The 15,744-nt window shown below is 37.8% G+C and overlaps 1 protein-coding gene across 30 annotated transcripts; it reads right to left on the bottom strand.

The window, feature by feature from the left end:
- Positions 1–627: 627 nt before the first annotated feature.
- LOC147497891 (uncharacterized) lies at positions 628–8,874 on the bottom strand. Of its 30 annotated transcripts, none has more exons than XR_015195309.1 (11): positions 8,583–8,874; positions 8,307–8,501; positions 6,888–6,968; positions 6,538–6,639; positions 6,190–6,360; positions 2,265–6,100; positions 2,050–2,187; positions 1,897–1,971; positions 1,633–1,818; positions 1,485–1,523; positions 628–1,010 (listed from the first exon to the last, which is right to left on the bottom strand). XR_015195309.1 is itself a non-coding variant. In XM_086560183.1 (10 exons), exons 4-9 carry the CDS (start codon positions 6,214–6,216, stop codon positions 1,506–1,508), a joined length of 498 nt encoding a protein of 165 aa, XP_086416309.1. In that variant the 5' UTR covers positions 6,217–6,339; positions 6,888–6,968; positions 8,307–8,501; positions 8,583–8,862; the 3' UTR covers positions 628–1,010; positions 1,485–1,505. The 30 variants fall into 30 exon arrangements, 2 of the variants coding, with proteins under 2 accessions (XP_086416309.1, XP_086416308.1); XR_015195306.1 differs by having other exon boundaries at positions 6,190–6,405; positions 6,538–6,627; XR_015195310.1 differs by having other exon boundaries at positions 6,538–6,627.
- Between the last annotated feature and the right edge of the window lie 6,870 nt (positions 8,875–15,744).

Here is a 15,744-nt window from a genome sequence, read left to right as displayed (position 1 = left end):
ATTGCAAATCAAGCGACAAGAACGTCATGCTCTGCAGCGAAGGGATGGTAATCATCCTTCAATTGGTGGGCCTAGAAATGCTATTAATGCTGAAGGAATGATTGGAGGGTATACAGCCAGTGTATTGGCAGCAAAAATGTATGGTGAACACATGAAACTGTGGGTAATGGCGTTACATGAAACTATTGGCGTTACAATTATGTACTTAACAACTATGGGTAATGGATCTTTAGCTTAAATGGAAAAAGCGCTTGAGAATTGGACCATGTCTCCAATGTATCTCAAGAGATGGTGGTTCAAGTCCACCAAGATCCTTCAATGATTTGTAGAAAGATCGCCTAACTAGCCAAAGTGTGGAGTTAGGGACTGTGCTTCTTGATAGCTCGCGTTGAATTGTAAGTGGTTTTGTTTTCTCTTTAATGCATTTCTTTGCTTGGTAAGAGTTGTAAGTGGTTATGTTTTCTCTTTAGTGCACTTTTTTGCCTATTAAGAATTATAAAACAATATAAGAAAGAAACAAAGACAGCTAAATGTAAACCTCGGCTAGCCAAACACTGAATATAAAATTTCTCTAGCTAACCAAACAATTAGAGCCCATTAGACTTGCATGAAATAAACCTCGGCTCATGCAGTCAAAGGCAAATCAATATTTGAGTAGAATTAACGAGAAATAAAACCCTGATATCATCAAAGGTCTCAAAATTCTTTTCCTTCAGTTTTTCCTTGTATTTTCAGGCATCATTAGACTGTTACATAATATATAAAAGAGGGCAACAGAAAAAGAAATCTATGCTGCCACTAAATCAGCACCAACAGAAAAATAAACTCATACTGCCACTAAATCTGGTGTCTCCGCCTCAACAGACAACACAGTATTGTGTATTTTATCCAGCCAATTGTCCAGCTTATCACGCAAGGATTTGATCTGGTATCCCAAGAACCCTTGGCTGCACCCAAGAGATATGAACAGTTCCATCTACTTGATCAATTATGCCCTCGATGAGATGAACCTGCGACGAGTTATGTAGCATCTAGCTATTATTCCACATCATTTTCACAATTAATAACTCATAACAATGAATCTATACTATTGCAAAGACAGAAACAGAATGAATCATTACTAAAAGTAAAAATACACCAAAGACAGTCAATGGGTTAAAAGTAGATCACTTCAGTATCGCTAAGCTAATATACATTTTCACCTTCATTAATGACCAAGGGCCCTCAATGTCAATCAATTTATACACGCAATTAGTTCCAGTCGAACAAATTAGAAATCTTATTTCATGCTTCCCGATGTTCATGACCATATATATGCAGTGTTGCCTTCTTTACTAAGTTTGTAAACAGAAGTAATATGCAATTGAAACCCTTTCTGAACCCCACCATTCAGCAGGTCTATTTAAAATGTAAACTTCTACCTATCTAATATTTCGTAATAGACTAAAAAGGCTACATAGAGATTTCCAATTTAACTTTCTTACTTTAGTTGCATATCTAACTCTTTATTCTTTGTCTCCTTCCTGCAAAACAGAAAAATTGAATAAACTGATCAGTCAATTAAACTGCTTTAAGGTCTCACCGAAAAACTAACCTCTCCACTTGCTTCCTCAAGTAGAAATAAAAGCTTACCCATTGACTACTCAAAGGTATTGCTCTATCGTTATTTGTGCTAGGAAAATCATGTGGTGCTTGGCTACATTGTTCTGGTAGAAATAATTGAGAAAAATGATGTTGTCCACTTGCATTGTATAGTTGTCCAGGTTCAAGTAGTTGGCTAGTGAAGAAACCAGGCGAGTAACTAGCAAAAGTACCATCCTTATATTGTAATCAAAGTTTAGTGTGGACAATACAAGAAATTTATTTGTTCAACTACCGCATAAATTTTTGTCATACCTCATATCCTCTTCTCAATCCAAGTGCATTATTATTATCAAAGAACTTGTTTGCAGAGCCACCAAAAGTATCATCCTAACATTGTTGCAAATAAGTACACGTATAGTATGGATAATAAACATACTCACCATAGTAAAAAAAAAAAAATCATACCATACTCATGTTTTCCTTAAACTGGTTATTTGTTATGTTGTGTTCATTGCTACAAGTGTCACAACTGGATATATTTTTGTTGGTTGCTTTGTGGTTGCCCGACTTGGGAACTGTAGTTACTGTAGGAAGAACTTTTTGCTGCAAAACAACAAAAGTATAATTATTTATAACAGTCTAAAAAGATAAATCAAGAAGAATATTGGCAATGAAGGTACCTTTTTGGTGGTGGATTTCCAATTTTTTTCCGACTCGATAACAATCTACCTTTCGATCGTCCCCTTTCGCTTTGCTTGAAGTGGATTTAAGAACTTCACATACCCTGGTTGCACACTTTCGGGCGACTCACTTGGATGAGTTCCAACCAATTCATCCTCAACATTATCTGAGTTATTACTTTCATCTACTAGCTTTCTCTTCAAATCCTGAAGCACACCCAAAACAATCTTGAACTTTGATTCTGATGATGCCCCTTCCTCAAGAATTTGAATTGTACAAGGATATAATATACCATATCGTTGAACTGGATTAGTAGCTTCAAAGTTAAGTGATTCACAACTTTCAACATATTTACGCTTGAAATCTTTTCTCCACCTTGGGAGTATATAGTGAGAAGGAATCTCGTCTACAAACTCATTAAGAACATATAAAGCATGCCTACATAAAATCCCTTTGTGCTGAAATAGGCGACAGATACAATAGACATCAGTTTCAGCCCTGATAAAAAGAACTTCATAAGCCTTTGGAGTATATAGTTTTCCATCCTTATCGACAACCCGTTCTTTAATTGCAAATGTTATGATTTGTCCATCCACTCTAACTTGCGACTTTGAACATGAAGACATGCTATAAACTTCCTCCTGAAACTTTAGAAACATTGCTCTAGTGTAGACATTAGCCATTTGTCTTTCAAAAACACACCTTGTCTTTAGAAAAGGAGTAGAGTTAAATGAAACAAAATCTGCTTGGCTCTCTTTCTCATATTTATCACTCAAGGCTGCCTCATATTGATCTACAAATTCCTTCAAAGAAGTTTTTGCATGCACATAACCATCAAAAAATGCATTCATACTTTCACTACATTGAGTGGTAGACATACCTGCAAAAAAAACATCCTTGAGATATACTGGAACCCATTGCATCCTCAGCTTGTATAACGTATCCAACCATACATTCTCTTGAAGTTTGTGCTGTTCAATCATTTTATTCCAAGCGTCTACAAATTCCTCGATCCTCAGAGAATCATAAACTGCATTATTCATTGCCACTTTAATTGCTTCGTATTCAGTTAGGCTTCCTAACTTATCACCAATCTTTTTCATTATATGCCATAGGCATAAACGATGACGAGCGTTAGGGAAAACATTGACTATAGCTGCTGCCATTGCCTTACTTTGGTCGATGATTATAGCATTAGGAGAGTGTCTAGACATTGCATCTAACCAAGCCTTAAACACCCACTCAAATGTCTTAATTGTCTCATCCGCAACTAACCCACAACCAAAAAACACAGACTGACCATGATGGTTCACTCCAACAAATGGAGCAAACTTCAAATCGTACCGATTAGTTAAGTATGTTGTATCAAACGTTATTACATCCTCAAAATAACCATAAGCGGCTCTCGACCTTGCATCAGCCCAGAATACATTTCGTACTCGTCCATCATCATCATGATCTACTCTGAAAAAGAAATTCGGATTTTTCTGTTGCATTATTGTAAAGTATTTTTGCATTGCTTCTGCGTCTCCATCTTTTAGCTTTAGTCTCTTGTACTTGTCAATATAGTTCCTTGCTTCTTTCTGCCCACATGTAACATTTTGATGCCCTCCTGCATCAACTACAATGCTATGATATGATTTGGTTAGCTTTATCCCCTATTCACAATGTAATTCTAATCTTTTCTTGATACCAGTATCCATGTGCTTGTGCGATCTAAACATTCGCGCTTTTGAGGGGCTACATGCATGATTATGTTCCAAGGTCAAAGCCAATCACCTCCCATATCTCTGAATCCATCAACTTTACTGTCATATGTGCTTTGCAACCAACCCTTGAGTTTGGCCTTTTGTACAAAACTCCTTCCTTTTCAACCTTAAATCCTTCTTTAGAACACGAGAACTGCGTAAATTGCCTTTGATCAGTATTTTTCTTGTTATACGAATTCTTGATTTTTGTACCAAACCCCTTTTGCATAGCGTGACGATTATAAAAGTCTTTAGCATCTTCAAAGCTCGAAAATTTCATACCAAGTGTTGGTTTTAGTTCCACACTGCTTATATTGTTCTTGCCGAGAGTAGAATGCAGAACTTCACAATCTTCACCTTCAACATCTTCCATATCTAAATCTTGAAATTTGGTTATTTAGAGAAAGAATGAAGAGCCAGTAGCTGATAAGAAAATGGTGGGAAGAATAAGGAATGCCAAAGGACAGCGGGAAGTGCTGTAGAATCCCGCGCTTTTATTTTGTTTGTTACGATTCCCCTTTATTTTCTATTTTTCCATAATTCACGTTTTTCTTTTTCTTTAATTTACGTTTTCGCCCTTTTCATCATTCTTTAAATAACCGGTATCCAGTTTCACAACATCCACGTGGAGATTTATCATTGGTCTGTCACTTAGGTAATAGCCAGTAGCTGTCCTCGTAGCACAACTCTTTAAGTATTGAAGCCCAAAAATAAAGCGTAAAGAAACAAGGGAATACATGTCCTTTTGTAAGGAATACCAAGTGAAGTGAATGGTAGATCATCAGTGGCTATCAATGCTCTTTCACAAAGCTTTTGAGCCTTGTACAGATTCTTCAAATGGCCCCACCAACAATATATTATTTCTCAGCGAACTACACAAGGACACATAATATTTAACAAAAAGATATCAAGCCATAGCAATGGTCGACAACTGTTCTAAAAATAATTGTCAAAACCAAAAGAATATAACTAAGCAACGGATCTACTCAAGTCACAAACAAGTTGCTCCTACAAATTATATATGATCTTGGAGTGCCGGGAAAAACCGCTCTGTACATTATATTGCGGCTAGATTTCAGCTTCAAAAGGTAGATAACCAAAGAACTACACAAACTGAAACATTAGAAAATAGTCCTAGAAATCTTTGGAGGTAGATGAGCGAAGTATTAAGATCAATTCTTTCCTTTATATTAGACTAGACTCCGGAATCCAGACCTATCAAAACTATCATTTCTCAGTTTTCAAAGTGGATTTAAACCACAATACCATCTCTCTTTTGATGTTTCGCTACTTATAATCAAATCTCTTTCATTACTTGTCTCCTCTATATCTTGCATTAGATGCTACAGATATGGTATGTCTTTTATAGACCATATCATTCTCTACTTCTCTTACACATCCCTGCTCGTAATATCTTACACTACAATGTACTTCTCTATTAGCTTGGGCTATGCTCTAAAGGTGTTCTGCATTTTAAGAGCTTTTAAATTTAAGGGACACTACAACACTTTGATGCTCTTTCACTCTCTCAGCTGTTTGCCATCTCACTCTAGTTACTTAGCAATTACCACACCTTGACTACATAGCTTTCAGTACAAGGTGCAAAACCTAGCAGCAAGGCATGATTCCAAAAGCAACTTTACACTAATAAACCTTATCGAGAACCCTCACCCAATGAAACATAAGTACTAACTGCTGATGAATCTCTTAATAGATAGAGAGCTGGCTAGGAAGGACCAGCTACTGCACTACTTTGGGACCTTGACCATGGAATGCTAGATGCACTCTGGATATTAAAGCTTTTCATACCCTTAGATAATTGTTCTTAAACAAAAGAGCTTTTCTAATTTTTTGGCTGCACAAAAAAACTATAAGGCTAAAAACCTACTTCCGCCATTATTTATCAAGATTCCAATAATGCGTGTGTGCCCTAGTTACTAACCCTACAACAGTACTTGAAGCAAGCTTCATTGGATCAAAGTTTTATGGCAATATAACCCACATCAAAATTCTATGGCGGAGGAGAAACTTACACAGATGATGTTCCTTGGACATGGATAACTCAAGACCTGACACTGCAGAGAAAACTGTATAGAGTAGAGGAGTTCAATTGGTTAGAAACATAAGGAAACCCAGACATTCAAAAGCTTTTGCATCCATGAGAATAATATCATACCAGAGATTGTAGGGGTGAGCACTCCATCACCAATCACCATACATGTCCCAAGCAAAACCAAAATTAGTAATGCAGTTTGTAAGCTCTTGTGTTTCTCAGCAAGTGTACTCTTGAAGACGTATAGAGGGGAGATACTCAAGTCACCATACACTACACCAAGGCTCTGATAAGCTATAAGCAAAGTCGTCTTCCCTTGATAAGCTATAAGCTATAATCCTTTTGGAAATACAAAATTGATTCTAAAACTCAAAATAAAATATACTTATAGTACTAGTTGTTCTACATTTCTAGCTAAGGCAACGTTTAAAATTTTATAAAATAAATTTAGACAAAGTTCTAAAGAGAAACCTTTGAAGAATTCCAACACTTGCTGGGATCAAGATTCACGGTGCAACTACCAATTAATCTTCAAAAAGACTCCAGTGTAACTAACCACAACTATCCACAGATCTATTTCAAATTTTCAATCATTCATGAAAATATGAAATAATCAAAACAAAAGAATTCTAAAACAGACACAAAAAGTATCACACCCATAACCAAATAATGTGGGTTCACACTTCATACAAACCAGCTATGCTTTAGAAAAAGATGGGTATTCTATATTTTTCAAAGGTAACTTGACAAAAAAATTGCACTAAGACCTTATCAAAACTTTCTAAAACTAGCTAGCTAGATAGGGATCCAATACTTCTTACCTCACAAATTAATCGATATAGACTCGTAAGATTGCTCCTCTATGGTTGGGGCCGGGGTTTAATCTGTAGCATAATAAAAGCCTGTAACACCATTACACGTTAAACAAGTTTCCACAAGAAGTTTAGGCAGAACTCGAAGTAAAAGCCGTGGAAATGTTGAACAGATAAACCTATGCTCACTCTTCACATATTCATCAGTTACTAGTTACTACCATCACCGCAATCATTCAAAACATACACATTCAACCATATAAATATTGCACCCCTCTCATAGGAAACTGGCCAACCCAAGCTTAATATATGGATATATAGACATGCATTACAAAACTATTATTGGGTATGAGCTAGGTTACATGGACACGCCATATTTTGAAAAAAATCCGTGTCGGATACGTATCCATGTGTTCGTGCATGTAATTTATCTAGAATTTTGATATTTTGCCGTGTCCGACAATTTGTATCCATGTCCGATACGAACTGTCAATGTAACCTAGGGTATTAGCAAATGGTATGAAATCTGATTTAGTGACAACACCATTTGACAACCAAAACTAGAAAATATAAAGTTATTCACTCCACCACTACATAGCCACTAAAGCATAAGGCAGACTAAATCATAAGGTAAACCGAGAACAAACTATTCAATATGTGAAATACCACCAATTACCAATTACTTGTCTGTCCAATGATTGTTAAATGGTCAATCCGAAACACTAGTATGAAGATGTTCTAATTCTAATCTTCACAAATCACTTCTATAAAGGTATTCTAATTCTAATGTTCTCAAATAAATAAACAAAAACAAACCAACCTGCAAATATTCCATGGCTAGCTTAAAACATTTTAACAACCTATAAAAGTTACTATAGTACTCTTCTTTATTTTGAATCATTTATCATATAAGAAACACAACATACAAACCATTATATACATACAATATAGCATGTTCAGATATGTAACCAAATGACAAGTTGATATAACTTTAGCTACTAACTCTCATTTTTCAATCAGAACAATATAGAGACTCATGAATCATGAATAATATAACAATCATTATATGGTAGATCAATTACCGTATAACAACAAACATATTGTACCTGAAGGAACATTTTTCTCAAAAAACACTGAGTAGTACACTCATATCCAACTGACTATGCAGAATCTGTTGAGTTACTATACATTTCTCCCTTATGCATTAATAAAGTTCTAACATTCACTTTTGATGAAATTTATTTATAAACACGCAAAATATTGAATTTAACATACAACAACCAACTGTTATACAACAAAGATCCTAGGCACACACAGATAATTGAAATTAGTAAGTGAGCTTCCCAACAAATAAACAGGAGTTCACACAACAGAAAAAATAATAACTGTAACATCTTACAAAAAGAATTGTTGGCTGAAAAAACTAACCTAGCTGGAAACTTTTGTTCTCCAATTAGAGAAATCCACTTATGAACCAGAAGCGAAGAACCGAAGCCAATTTACGAAATCCATTGACAAATTGAAGAATTAAAAGAAAGTGCATATTAAGAAGTGAAGAAATCGAATTCGAATGAGAGAGAGAGAATACACAATTAGGGCGGTCATGGACACCACTTTAAATCCCTAATGCACCAAATTTCATAAATTAATATACAATTGTTCTGAAATTTTCAAACTTTATAAAGAAAGAGATAGACAAAGTACCTGCATGTTGTTCTTAACATCAAAACATCGTTCAAATGAGTTGCTAGCTAGCAAACAAGAAAAAGACATGAATAATAACGAAGACCATAAATAAGGGTAACACCCTGGTTTCAAGGGAGTGAGAATATTTAGAAATTAAAGAAGAAAGAGAAAAGAGGGGTGGGAGACGTGGTGGCTGCAAGAGGTTGAAGAAGGCTACGAAAATCCTCAAAAAAAGCTTCTTCACTGTTTGTGTTTTCTGCTTTTAATTTTATTTTGGATCTTTGCCTACGGTTAGGACTTAGGAGTGGTGAGAAATTACTTTAAGCCGTGGATCCTTTCACACAAGATTTCAACGGTTATGACCGTGGGCGTAGCTACGGCTTAAATTGTGGCTTAACCGTAGAAAAAAGTTGCGGAACAACGCCACAGATCAACAAATTATATATCACGGACAAGTTCCGTGGGAAAACAAGTGACAGTTCACGTCCCTGGGTAAAAATTATGGGAATCCATGGCATAAAATCAATTTTCTTGTAATGTATTGATTGATACATCTGGAGGAAAAATTATTGGTAAAAGCGCTTGAGTAGAGTTGTATTCCAAGGTCGGGGAAGCACATCACCGAGCTGAGTTTTGATCCAGTAAGTTCCATTTCCAATGACTTTATGAACTTTGTATGGGCCTTCCCAAGTTAGGCCAAGTTTGGCTGGTGCTAGTGTCCTTTTGAGGACTAGGTCGCCAGCTTGGAAAGATCTTGGGATAACTTTCTTATTGTAAGATCGTTGGATGGTTTGGTGGTACAGAGCTAGGGATATTGCAGTAGTCTCTCTGCGCTCTTCTAGGAGGTCAACTTCTTCGGATAAGATGCTGTCATTTTATCCTGATTCGATGATGTCAAAATGTGTAGTTGTGATTGTAAGTTTGGATGGTATTACTGCTTTTATTCCAAAGCAAAGTGTGAAAGGTGACTCATTGGTACTGGATCGGGCTATTGTTCTGTATACCCATAAAATGTTCTCGAGTTGCTCTGGCCATTGGCTTTTCTTGTTCTCCAACTTCTTTTGGAGATTCTCTTTGATGGATTTGTTTGTGTCCTTTGCTTGGCCATTGCTTTGTGCAAATCTAGATGTGAAAAATGCTTGAGTGATGTGCCACTTTTGTATGAATGTCTTGACTTGTGTGCTGACAAATTGGGTTCCATTGCCCATGATGAAGGTGTGGGGTAGACCAAATCTTGTGATGATGTTGGTCCATATAAAGTTGATAACGTAGACTTCTTTGACTTGAACAAGTGGGATCGCCTCAACCCATTTGGAAAAGTAATCTGTTGCGGCAAGGAGGTATTTGAGTCTTGTCTTCTTTTGTAGGATAAATGGTCCCATGATATCTAGCCTCCACATATAAAAAGACCACGGGCTGGCTATGTTAATCAACTCCCATGCTGGATTTAGGTGGTTGTGACCAAATATTTGACATTGGTGGCATTTGAGAACATACTTCTTTGCTTCGATGTGCATGCCTATCCAATAATACCCTTGGGCAATTGCTTTGTGAGCAAGAAATCTTGCCCCTGCATGGTTGCCACATTCGCCTTTGTGAATTTCGTTGAAGATGAGTTGGCCTATGCGTGGAGTGATGCACTTTAAGTGAGGTCCTCCTGCGGATTTGCGGAACAATCGTTCGTTGATGATGGTGTATCTGGGAGCTCAAAATTGTATGGCACGAGCATTCCTTGCCTCCACTGGGAGCTGGCCATGTAAGATAAATTTTAGAAATTGACTGATCAAAGATTGGGTGATCTCTTCTTCGAATAAGGGCTGGAAGTCCGTGAAGTTATTGATACTTTCATGTTGGTAGGCGGGCCTCTCTATGATGTCAATGTAAATTGTTCTGGGACTTGCATATATCTTGGGTCTTTGAGGCTAAGAAAGTCAGGCTATCTGCATGTCTGTTATCTTCTCGGGGAATGTGTTCCAAGGTGAATGTTGTGAACGAGCTGATTATATCGCTGACAACCTGAACGTATTTAGATAAGTTTGCTCCATTTGTCACATACTCTTTGGTGATTTGTTTGACGATTAATTGCGAGTCACTGTAAGCTTTGAGCTTCCGTACTTGTAATTATTGTGCTATGCGGAGGCCTGTGATTAACGCTTCATATTCCGCTTCGTTGTTAAATGTTCCAAAATCAATTTTTATAGACTTTTGTAGCTGGGTTTCTTCTGGTGAAGTTAACACAGCCCCCAGTCCACTATCGCTGTTGTTGCAAGCTCCATTTACGTAAAGGTGCCATATGTCTGGGGTGGTTGGTTGATGGAGTAAGGTAATGAGCTCAGGTTCCCAGTTGGTATCTTCGATTGGGAAGTCGACAATGACCAGACCTTTGAGCGACGTTCTGGGGAAGAATTTGATGTGATGCTCTCCGATTTCTTCAGCCTATCTGGCCATGCGGGTTGTTTTGTTGGTTGAACTCAAAACTTGCTTGATAGGTACATCTGTTAAGACCTTGATGCCGTGAACCTGGAAGTATGGTCGAAACTTGCGAGCAGAGTATAACAAAGCTAACATTGTTTTCTCAATTGGAGAGTAATATTTTTCTGAATCTGCCAATGTCTTGCTGGTGAAATAGACTGGTTTTTTGATTCCCTCGCTTTCACGAAAGAGGACTGAGCTGATGGAAAAATCGGTAGTCGTAAGGTAAAGCCCCAGTGTTTCTCCTTCATTTGGTTTAGCCATACGGGTGGAGTTGACAGGTAAGCGTTCAGGTCGTTGAAAGCTTTGTGGCATTCGTCTATCCATGTGAATGTTGCGCCTTTCTTCAGTATTTGAAGGAGCGGTCTGCATTTGTCAGATGCACGTGAGATGAATCTATTGAGGGCTGAAACCATGCCAGATAGCTTATGTATTTGTTGTTTGGAAGTTGGTTCTGGCATTTCAAGGAGAGCTCGTATTTGTTCTGGATTTGCTTCAATGCGCCATTGTGAGACAAGGTATCCTAAGAATTTCCCTGAGGCTACTCCAAATACGTACTTTGCTGGGTTGAGCTTCATCTTGTTTTGGCGTAATCTTCCAAAGGCTTTTTGTAAGTGAGAAATGTGGTCGCCAGCCTTGGCACTTTTAACTACCATGTCGTTTATGTAGACTTCTATAGTGTCGTCCAGCATGTCTTTGAACATTTTTTGTGACAAGTCTCTGGTAGGTCGTGCCGGCGTTCTTCAAGCCGAATGGTAAGACGATGTAGCAGAACTTCCCTTGTTCGGTTATGAAGGACATCTTTTCCTGGTCCTCTTCTGCAAGTGGTATCTGATTGTATCCGCTATATTCGTCCATAAATGATAAAAGTTCATTCATGTTTGCAAGTTTGATCTACCAGTATGTCAATCCTGGGTAGGGGGAAGTTATCTTTTGGGCAATTCTTGTTGATGTTAGTGAAATCGATGTAGAGTTGTACCTGGCCATTTTTCTTAGGAACGGCTACAATGTTAGCTAACCAGATCGGGTATTCGACCTCTTTGATGAATCCAACCTTTTTGAGCTTTTCTATCTCTTCATTGATGGCTTTTTGAAATTTGAGTGCCAGTTTCAGAGGTCGTTGTTTGATAGGCTTTACAGTTGGATCTACATTTAATTTGTGGCAAGCAACCTGAGGGTTGATTCCTGGCATATCGATATACGACCAAGCAAACACATCTTTATTGAGAGATAAAAAATTAACAAGTTGCTCCTTGAGCTTGGGGTCTAAATCAGCCCCTATATAAACAAATTTTGGGTCATCATCTTTGCCCAAATTGACTTTCTCTCCTGGTTCAACTTCTGCTTGTTTTTCCTTGAGCTTATCTGTTGCTGATGCTTGAGGGCTAGAAGCTTGAGGATCTTGTGACATTGAGATGTCGTTTGACTTGGCGACCTGAGTTTTGGCCTTGGTTGTTGTGCTTACTTGATTGTATCAGTGAGCTTCTAGTTGGTTACTTCTAAGCTCCATGATGCCTCGATGTCCGGGGAACCACAGGACTTGGTGTAAGGTTGATGGAACTGCTTGGATCTTGTGAATCCACCTGCATCCTAAGATGGCAGTGTATGATAACTTGACATCTATCACACTGAAATGTGTTGAGGTCTTAACCATGTCCTCCTTTTCTCCAATGGAGACTAGTAGGATGACATCTCCAATGGCATCTGTGCGGTCTCCATTAAACCCGTAGAGTGGTGCATTTGAATCTATCATCACCGAGCCTGGTAGGTGCATGTCCTTGTATGTTTGGTATATGAGGATGTCGCAAGAGCTACCTGGATCGATTAGGACCCGCTTGACTGTCCCTCTGTTGATCTTGACGAGCACTACTAGAACATCATTGTGGAGTAGGCACACCTTGTCGAGATCTTCCTCGGTGAATGATATCTCGGTCATAGATCGAGAACTGGCATGAGTGATCATCTCAACTTTGTGGGAAAGGTGGTAGATCTCTTGTAATGCTCCAATGTGCCTGCACTTTTCACAATCGGAGGTCTCGTTGCTGGAGGTGTCTGTAATCATGCATGTGGATTACCATTTCCTCTTCCTGATCGGAGGAGTGCTATCATCTGTTGTGCCTCGACTGACCTGGAGATTTAGATCGTCGGGCTATTCTGCTTCTACTCCTTCAGTGTGCAGGTCGTTCATGACTACGCACTATAAGAAAACAGGTTTTACGCCACGGTCCAAAATCGTGGGAGCTTTTCCCACGGTTTTGGAATGTGGCGTAAAACCTGTTTTCTTATAGTGATATGAATAAAATTTCATCAACATTTCGCATTTAAGTGTTCTCCTTGCATTACATGAATAAACACGCCTCTTGCACTCGTTGCCCGATCTGGTATAGCAAAGTAATCGACCTAACACCAACACCAGGGTCAAGCACGATTCAACTATAATTGCCACTCAAAAAGCTAATTATCAATCAAGTCCAATCCATGGTCCCACAAAAGGGCCACAAATCAACTTAGCACCAACACCAGGGTTAAGCACAATTCAACTGTAATTGCCACGCAAAGGCTAATTATCAGTCAAATCCAATCCAAGGTACTTCCAAAAGGACCACAAGTCAACTTAAGGCCTCTAAAAGGTTTAAGTTTGATTCAACTATAATTACCACTCAATGGCTAATTATCAGTCAAAAATCAATCATAAGTTCCCCCAAAAGGAACCACTTAATCAATCCACACACACCTAAGGGCACGAAGTAACCTAGGTGTCAAGTAGGCGTATCTATCAGGTCATGCACAAATACTTACAACCTACAAGCATCAGGCGATCTACCAATATACGACAAGTCGTCGACTTTACTACTATGCAAAACAGGTCGTCAAATAGTAAAACAAGAAGCAAGGGAAGCAATCACATTCATACCAAATTCACAGATATTCTCAATTCAAAACAAGTAAGTCAATTAACTACTTTACTTACTACAAAGTCGGTTAGACACTAGATGCCCCCAAGTTATCTTGGGTAAAACGACCTCAGCATCCCCATCAAAGAATTAAGTTATCAGTATCAAACAACAAAAATACTTCAAATACTTCACCCACCATCAAACATATGACAAGAAAAACCAATTAGTTCACACAAGACAGATTCTCCACATTCAAGGGGTCCAGATTGTAGCCCTCTTCACCAACAGAGCCACCAACCAGATCACCACTTACAATAAGCACATCAGCAACAACATCCTCAGTTGGTTCGGCAGATGGAGCAACACTCAAGTTGGTGGGTAGATCAGATCGTCTACTAGCATCTACCACAGTACTAGATCTATTGTTGGTGCCTTGCAATACCTAGTATGGACAAGACCTGACATTGCATTCTCTGTCGATCAGGCAAGTCTGTAAACATATGCATCAACCAAGGATGGCACACTTAATAGCTATGAAAAGAATCCTCGGGTACTTAAAAGGAACAATCACAGAAGGGATCAAGTTTTCAAAGGGATCAACAGTTGTAATAGCCAATAGTGACTCTAATTAGGTTGGATGCCCTATTAGAAGATCAACAGGTGGTTTTATAGTACGTTTATTTTGGACCTAATCCGATTTCATGGTCATCTAAGAAACAAAATACAGTTGCAAGATCTAGTACAGAGGCATAATATAGATCCTTGGCACATACTGCAATGGAAATCTATTTGTTATGCATTTTGTTGAGAGATTTAATATGGTTTAAATTATCAAAACCTCCCTTTATTTGGTGTGACAACATCAGTGATCGCACTCTCTTCTAATCCAGTATTTCATGCTAGGACAAAGCATGTAGAAGTTAACTGCCATTACATTCGAGAGCTGGTTATAAACAAGGTTATTGATATCAACTATCAATGTACAGCAGACCAAATTGCAGATATCTTTACAAAAGCCTTATCAGCATCAAGGTTTCAAATGTTGAAGAACAAGCTATCAGTGCAGAAGCCTCCCTTCAACTTGAGGGGGTCTATTAGTGTATGATCAAGGAGCATTGGAATATACTCCAACTATCCTTTAGGAAACAGTTGTAACAGAATCTTGTAACATAAGTCAGTTAGTTGAAAGAGAATGTAATGGATTAGTGATTAGTATAAATAGAGGTTAGAATATAAGAAAACATTAACGGGTCGTTTGTTTTTCTGAGCCTCTGAATGTTGGATGCTAAATGGCCCATCCTCTGAATGCTAAATGGCCCATCCTTTGAATTCTGAAAGACATGTTTGTTTTCTGTTAGAATAACCTGGCTCTGAAGGCTGAATATAAATCATTTGGACAATTTTACTCATGCTATCTATTTTAAACACTAACTTGATTTCTTGTAAAACAAAATATATATTATATTTGAGGAAGGGAGATGGATTATCGAAGAAAAGAAATGATAAATAAATTTATTTAAAATATGCTTTTACAAATATATTTTAACGGTTTATTTTCATATTTTGTTTACTTTCAGAAAATATATATGTAATTATATTTTTGAACAAAGTGGATATCATTCACCCAAAAAAATGAAAAAACCCGTGACACCAACATCAAATTTTGAAGAATCTATTTTGAAGCCATAAAGGTCAAGGTAAGAAAGTAGGTCGAGGTAAGAAAGTAGATGGGTTCTTGAGATTGGGTTCTTAAGAAAGAGCAAGAAGGGACTTCCTCGTTTCAAGTATTAGAATTCAGCATTCAGGAGAAA

Source organism: Coptis chinensis, chromosome 5, assembly GCF_015680905.1.
Source record: "Coptis chinensis isolate HL-2020 chromosome 5, ASM1568090v1, whole genome shotgun sequence".
Taxonomy (NCBI): Eukaryota; Viridiplantae; Streptophyta; class Magnoliopsida; order Ranunculales; family Ranunculaceae; genus Coptis; species Coptis chinensis.
This window is presented reverse-complemented; position numbering and strand designations above follow the sequence as displayed.